A 7809-nucleotide genomic window follows, 5' to 3' on the forward strand; every position below is an offset into this window, starting at 1 on the left:
CCGGAACAAGTCGCCACCAACCGTCGTGGAAGCAACCAGCGCCCGTCCGCGCGATATCTGCAGAAACTCGAGCGATTTGGAGTCGAATCGCTCGGAGGAAGAGGACGAGGAGAAGTAATGGCGAAGTGGGAGGAGTGGGGTGAGAGCCGTTGTAGTTCGGGAGAAGAAGAGAGAGGATCGTGCGTGAGGGAAGTGGGGATTGGAGGAAGCCGCGGCGGGCGGGGCCACTTGCCAGAGGGAGAGAGGGGCGTAGGGTAACTCCCTCGCGCGAGGGACGCTGAGATGCAACAACGAAATTCACTTGCGACGACAGATGCAGATCGGACGGCTGTGCGGTCGTTCGGACCTTTTGTCAATTCCAGAACGTTCACTCGTTACATTTGTCGCAAAATGAATGGTCAGATTGTTTTTTCTTAACCTTCTGCTCGACCTCATGTTCACTTTCTTCTCTGAACCACTCAACGTACCACCTGCCGGCGGCTGGCGGCGCCCCCGCGCCTGCCTCGTCGCCTCACCCTTCCCCAAACGCCGCCCACCGCCGCGCTTGCACTGCCCTTGGTCATCCCCCTAACCTCGATCAACCTCCAGATTTTCCTGTCGAACCTGCACCCCTCCCTCCACCCTCAAGATAGATACCCGATGAGTCGGCCACCCTAACATAGACCTAGAGGCTGTTGCTTCACTGGCGAGCCGACGGCTGCTCCTTGTTGTTTCCTTCATCTGAAATCGTCTGACCCAGCTATCATTTCGAGTCGACTGACGTCCAGCTAAATTGCCTTTTTAAGCATCTATACTAGTGGTTAGCTCGCTGAACCTCGTTGGTTGCTGGATTAATGTGCTGAAAGGACGTGACACTGTTTGCATGCGCACCACCCTGAATAGAGCTAGTAGTACGTACCATGGTTGGTTTATTTTGCTGCCAATCGAGCAACATGTCTAGTCCTGTGAAAAACAACTGGCAGTAGCAAAAGACGTGCATGTCGTCAACCCGGGCACCCGTGCCAAAGCAAACGCTGCGCCCGGAGCTACATGGACAAGCTTCACGTTTCCCTCGGGTGAAAGTTGATAACTGGCATCTACTTGGGGCAGTAGCAGACTAGCAGTAGATGGAGTTGGTTGATCCAACGGTCCCAAACAACGTCCCAACTAACAGAACAAGCTTTGGCCTCTGATCCGTGTGACATGGACTCGTGTCTCTCCCAACCAAGACGTGGCAAGCAAGCCCCAATTAACTAGTTATCGGCCAGAGCTTAGCCGCGCCGCACATGGCGCTGCCAGGCCGCACGCCGACATCGCTCCTTCAAGGCGGCCGGCTCGAGCTGGCCGGCCGGAGTCGCCGCGGCGTTTATTGTTTCCGCTCCCATGCATCGTGTCCCAGCTGCATGCACAGCTGCAGTGCCCTGCATCGCACTCCACCCATGCACAATGCAGCACCGTCGCGTTGGTACGTACAGTGCTGTACAGGGAAGGGAAGGGAAGGGTGCATGGTGATGGTGGGTTGATGATGGACGGACGGTTGGATCTCCATTTAAGCGTCTCCACCCCCCTTGAATGCATTCAATGGGCTCCCCCCTCTCCACCGTTGGGTAGCTAGGCGATCGATCGACCGATCGAAGGCGGGCGATTGGCCTCGGCTGACCGCGCTGCTGGCTGGTTCTCCTTTGCTTGGGCCAGTTGGGCGCGCCCTGGTCGCTGGGTCGCCCAACGACCCCGGCGGCAATTTATGGCCCACCACCCCCCGCCCCCGTTTCTTCGTTCGTTCATCGGTCCAGACTCCAGAGCCCGGTCACTAACACTCACTACACACACGCAAAGAAATGAAAAGAAAATGAAAACACAAGGCTAGCTACCTCCCTCGGAGTACGTACATGCAGGTATCCTGCTGTAGATCGTAGTAGTACGGCATGCAGCTACAGCGGGACGCGCTGGCAGGCTACCAATAAATCGCCAGCCATCTCAACCAACTCTCAACACTGCACTGCTCCCATCGATAACCCACCACCTCTATAAAACCATAGTCTCCCCCTGCCATCCTCCTCGCTCGCTTCCTCCATGTGGAGTCACTTATTACGCCCAGCCCAGCCCAGCCAGCACCTTAACTCGCCGATCCACCCCTTGGATCCACTCTACCCAGCTCGCTAGCCAGCGGGGTATATACACGCGCGTACGTACACTTGCAGAGCTTGCTTCAGGGAGGTCAGCCGGCAATGGAGGTGGGGACGTGGGCGGTGGTGGCGTCGGCGGTGGCCGCGTACATGGCGTGGTTCTGGCGGATGTCGCGCGGGCTGCGCGGGCCGCGGGTGTGGCCCGTGCTCGGCAGCCTGCCCGGCCTGGTGCAGCACGCCGAGGACATGCACGAGTGGATCGCCGGCAACCTGCGCCGCGCGGGCGGCACCTACCAGACCTGCATCTTCGCGGTGCCCGGGGTGGCGCGCCGCGGCGGGCTGGTCACCGTCACCTGCGACCCGCGCAACCTGGAGCACGTCCTCAAGGCGCGCTTCGACAACTACCCCAAGGGCCCCTTCTGGCACGGCGTCTTCCGGGACCTGCTCGGCGACGGCATCTTCAACTCCGACGGCGACACCTGGCTCGCGCAGCGCAAGACGGCCGCGCTCGAGTTCACCACCCGCACGCTCCGGACCGCCATGTCCCGCTGGGTCTCGCGCTCCATCCACGGCCGCCTCCTGCCCATCCTGGCCGACGCGGCCAAGGGCAAGGCGCAGGTGGATCTCCAGGACCTCCTCCTCCGCCTCACCTTCGACAACATCTGCGGCCTGGCGTTCGGCAAGGACCCGGAGACGCTCGCCCAGGGCCTGCCGGAGAACGAGTTCGCCTCCGCGTTCGACCGCGCCACCGAGGCCACGCTCAACCGCTTCATCTTCCCGGAGTGCCTGTGGCGCTGCAAGAAGTGGCTGGGCCTCGGCATGGAGACCACGCTGACCAGCAGCATGGCCCACGTCGACCAGTACCTCGCCGCCGTCATCAAGAAGCGCAAGCTCGAGCTCGCCGCCGGCAACGGCAAATGCGACACGGCGGCGACGCACGACGACCTGCTCTCCCGGTTCATGCGGAAGGGATCCTACTCGGACGAGTCGCTGCAGCACGTGGCGCTCAACTTCATCCTCGCCGGCCGCGACACCTCCTCCGTGGCGCTCTCCTGGTTCTTCTGGCTCGTGTCCACCCACCCTGCGGTGGAGCGCAAGATCGTGCGCGAGCTCTGCTCCGTTCTCGCCGCGTCACGCGGCGTCCACGACCCGACATTGTGGCTGGCGGAGCCCTTCACCTTCGAGGAGCTCGACCGCCTGGTCTACCTCAAGGCGGCGCTGTCGGAGACCCTCCGCCTCTACCCCTCCGTCCCCGAGGACTCCAAGCACGTGGTCGCGGACGACTACCTCCCCGACGGCACGTTCGTGCCGGCCGGGTCGTCGGTCACCTACTCCATATACTCGGCGGGGCGCATGAAGGCGGTGTGGGGGGAGGACTGCCTCGAGTTCCGGCCGGAGCGATGGCTGTCGGCCGACGGCACCAAGTTCGAGCAGCATGACTCGTACAAGTTCGTGGCGTTCAACGCCGGGCCGAGGGTGTGCCTGGGCAAGGACCTAGCCTACCTGCAGATGAAGAACATCGCCGGGAGCGTGCTGCTCCGGCACCGCCTGACCGTGGCGCCGGGCCACCGCGTGGAGCAGAAGATGTCGCTCACGCTCTTCATGAAGGACGGGCTACGGATGGAGGTACGTCCGCGCGACCTCGCCCCCGTCCTCGACGAGCCCTGCGGCCTGGACGCCGGCGCCGCCGCCACCGCCGCCGCAGCGAGTGCCACAGCGCCATGCGCGTAGAAGACCTGGCACTGGCACGGGCACGCGCCATGCATGATTCGTGTGTGCTAGCTGTTGAAGGGACGCCGGACATTGAATGTGTAGATAGGGCAGCAGTGCAAGACCGTAAGTAAAATTGATGATGGGTTTGGTGACAACATTCAAGTCACTCCTTTCCAGAATTTACGACCCGGATAGGAGAAACAGGGAAACTTTGCAGATCACAACACAAGATCTAGCCAGCCGGGGATCTGATCGATCTGTGTCTGCTCAGAGCACGGGTGCATGGGAGACCAAGGAGGAAAGCATAAAATAACAGAAACTGAGTGAGCAATATTTGTGATTGTAGCCACGGGAGAGAGAGAGGAGTAATTAGTAATTCAGATTTGTTTGCAGTAGCTCGGTGTTGGTGACCAGATCATAGCCAACTAGGCTATTCTATTCTATTCTATTCTATTTTTGGAGATGATTTTTCAAAGCCGTGTACCCTTATTCTATTCTTAGAGAGTTCATATCCTATCCATGAAACTTGTAAGTAGACTTTGCAGTAGACGTGCTCAAGGTTGTTTGCTTCTTTGACACCATGTTCATCCATGACAAGTTTCTTCTTTAGTGGTCTGATTCGCTGCAGTACGTTTCTAGCTTCTCTAGCTAGCTAACCTTGGTGCTGGATCTGCATGCGATGACATTGACTCTCGTGCATGCATGTATCGGTGCCTTGATGAGGTCTGTTGCGCGCGCCGTCCGATCTGGTGAGGGATAGCAACCAAGAATCTCAGGTGCGTAAAAGCAAGTTTGATGTGGATGGCTCCCAACATCAACATGCACATATTTGGCAGCCGTTCTCTCTGGCCTGCAGGCTCGTCCTCATGCACTCTCTCTAATTGTCGTTCTTACGACAGCGATGGGATCGCGCGATACGAGAAAAAGGAACTGAAGTTGACGCGGTACGATTTCGACGGGTGTTTGTTGGCATGGTTGGTTCGTTTGATGCAACGATTTTAATCTACCTCCAGCTACCTTATGTTCAGAGTGTTATTGTGACTTGATTTGATCGACGGAATTATACCCCACATCGGTATCAGTATTTCTTTTTTTACTAAATGATCCTACGAGAAACTTTAATCCGCTCATTGACCCCCCTGAAAAACCTTTTTTTTGTGGGAAATACTTTTGTATTACTCAAGAAGCCATGCTACCCTCCAGATTACATTGTTCAACAACTTTGTCCGGTCCATCAGGGTTTCAGTTCTGGTGCTCGTTCTGAATTTATTTCAGGATTTCCGGCGATGCACATTTAGTGAAAGGAGAGTTCCTGTTAACGACGAGGTGCCTACGGTGGCTTCGTAAATTTCAAGATGATATGTTGGTTCAGTCTTTTGGAGGTGCTCATAGGGTCAGGGTGTATGTGTGCGCATTCATAGGGGTAAGTGTATATACGTGTATATGAGCACTTGCATCTATACTATGTTAAAGAAAAACTTTGTCCGGTCCAAAACCCAGTCATACAACAGTTCGGCCATTAGCTCTGCCATAACTTGCCAAACAATAACTAACAAGATTGTATTCGCAAAGCAAGTATTTCATTGTCCCGTGAGAAGCTCATGGTCGTGGACAATAAATCCATAACGTGTCCTATCCATACCTTCCTTCTTTAAGAGATGAGTCAATTCGCGAATCAATCTATGGTTGGATGGTTAGAGAAACTGTGGTATCCTAGCCCATCAGGGTTCAAGTCCTGATTTTCGTATTTTTTCTGGATTTATTTCAGGATTCCCGCGATGCGCATTCAGTGGGAGGAGACGTTCCCGTCGACGAAGAGGTGCCTATGGTGACTTCGTAAATTTTAAGATGATATGCCGGTTCAGTCTTTCGGAGGTGCTCATAGGGGTAGGGCGTGCGTGTCTGCATTCATAGAGGTGAGTGTATGCGCGTGTATATGAGTGCTTGTGTCTGTACCGTGTTAAAAAAAGATGAGTTAATTCTATTTTTTGCCCTCAAAATATACGCATTTGATAAATTGTACCCCCAAGTTGACATTCGATCAAGTGATGGCCCATAATTTAAAGATTACTTTCACATTTTGCCCCAATATAAATAAAGAATGAGTTCATAATAGTACAAGAATGAGTTCACCAAAAGTATGAAACAATTGCTTGGGTTGTCATCGGGGTTGTGCATGATTTGAATATTTTGTATGATGAAGATGGAGCATAGCCAGACTATATGATTTTGTAGGGATAACTTTCTTTGGCCATGTTATTTTGAGAAGACATAATTGCATTGTTAGTATGCTTGAAGTATTATTGTTTTTATGTCAATATTATACTTTTGTTTTGAATCTTATGGATCTGAACATTCATGCCACAATAAATAAAAATTACATGGATAAATATACTAGGTAGCATTTCACATCAAAAATTCTGTTTTATCATTTATCTACTCAAGGAGGAGCACGAATTAAGCTTGGGGATGCTTGATATGTCTCCAACGTACCTATAATTTTTTATTGTTCCATGCTATTATATTATCTGTTTTGGATGTTTTATATGCATTAATATGCTATTTTATATTATTTTTGGGACTAACCTGTTAACCTAGAGCCGAGTGCCAGTTTCTGTTTTTTCCTTGTTTTTGAGCTTCACAGAAAAGGAATACCAAACAGAGTCCAAATAGAATAAAACCTTTGCGATGATTTTTCTTGGACCAGAAGACACCCATGAGACTTGGAGTGCAACTCAGAAGAGCCACGAGGCGGCCACAAGGGTGGAGGGCGCGCCCAGGGGGTAGGGCGCGCCCCCTACCTTGTGGGCCCCTTGGTGACCCCCTGACCTAGATCTTCCTCCTATATATTCACATATATTCCCAAACCACCAGAAGCATCCAAGAAAACACTTTTCCACCGCCGCAACCTTCTGTTCCCGTGATATCCCATCTTGGGGCCTTTTCCGGCATCCTACCGGAGGGGGATTTGACCACGGGGGCTTCTAAATAAACTCTATTGCGCTTCCGATGAAGCGTGAGTAGTTTACCGCACACCTAAGGGTCCATAACTAGTAGCTAGATGGCTTCTTCTCTCTCTTTGGTTCTCAATACCATGTTCTCCTTGATTTTCTTGGAGATCTATCCAATGTAATCTTCTTTTGCAGTGTGTTTATCGAGATCCAATGAATTGTGGATTTATGATCAGCTTATTTGTGAATACTATTTGAATCTTCTCTGAATTATTATTATATGCATGATTTGATATCTTTGTAATTCTCTTTGAACTATCGGTTTAGTTTGGCCAACTAGATTGGTTTTTCTTGCAATGAGAGAAGTGCTTAGCTTTGGGTTCAATCTTGTGATGTCCTTTCCAAGTGACAGTAGGGGCAACAAGTCACGTATTGTATTGTTGCCATCGAGGATAAAAAGATGGGGTTTACATCATATTGCTTGAGTTTATTCCTCTACATCATGTCATCTTACTTAAAGCGTTACTGTGTTCTTCATGAACTCAATACTCTAGATGCAGGCAGGAGTCGACCGATGTGTGGAGTAATAGTAGTAGATGCAGGTAGGTGTCAGTCTACTTGACATGGACGTGATGCCTATATTTCATAATCATTGCCTTAAATATCGTCATAACTTTGCGCTTTTCTATCAATTGCTCGACGGTAATTTGTTCACCCACCGTATTATTTACTATCTTGAGAGAAGCCTCTAGTGAAACCTATGCCCCCCGAGTCTATTTTCCATCATATAAGTTTCCGATCTACTATTTTGCTATCTTTTAATTTCCGATCTATAAACCAAAAAACCCAAAAAATATACTTTATCTTTTGTTTAGATTTATCTATCTCTATCAGATCTCACTTTTGCAAGTGACCGTGAAGGGATTGACAACCCCTTTATCGCGTTGGGTGCAAGTGTTTGATTGTTTGTCCCTTCACGGTCACTTGCAAAAGTGAGATCTGATAGAGATAGATAAATCTAAACAAAAGATAAAGTATAT

At 51.6% G+C, this 7809-nt stretch overlaps 1 protein-coding gene across 1 annotated transcript; it reads left to right on the forward strand.

Moving 5' to 3' along the window:
• The first annotated feature begins 2021 nt into the window (after positions 1-2021).
• On the forward strand, positions 2022-4427 carry LOC119317331 (cytochrome P450 86A2-like). The gene has a single exon (XM_037591763.1). The coding sequence runs from the start codon at positions 2208-2210 to the stop codon at positions 3834-3836; it is 1629 nt and encodes a 542-aa protein (XP_037447660.1). The 5' UTR covers positions 2022-2207; the 3' UTR covers positions 3837-4427.
• The last annotated feature ends 3382 nt before the right edge of the window (positions 4428-7809 follow it).

The sequence above is a fragment of the Triticum dicoccoides genome, chromosome 6A (genome assembly GCF_002162155.2).
Source record: "Triticum dicoccoides isolate Atlit2015 ecotype Zavitan chromosome 6A, WEW_v2.0, whole genome shotgun sequence".
Lineage (NCBI taxonomy): Eukaryota > Viridiplantae > Streptophyta > Magnoliopsida > Poales > Poaceae > Triticum > Triticum dicoccoides.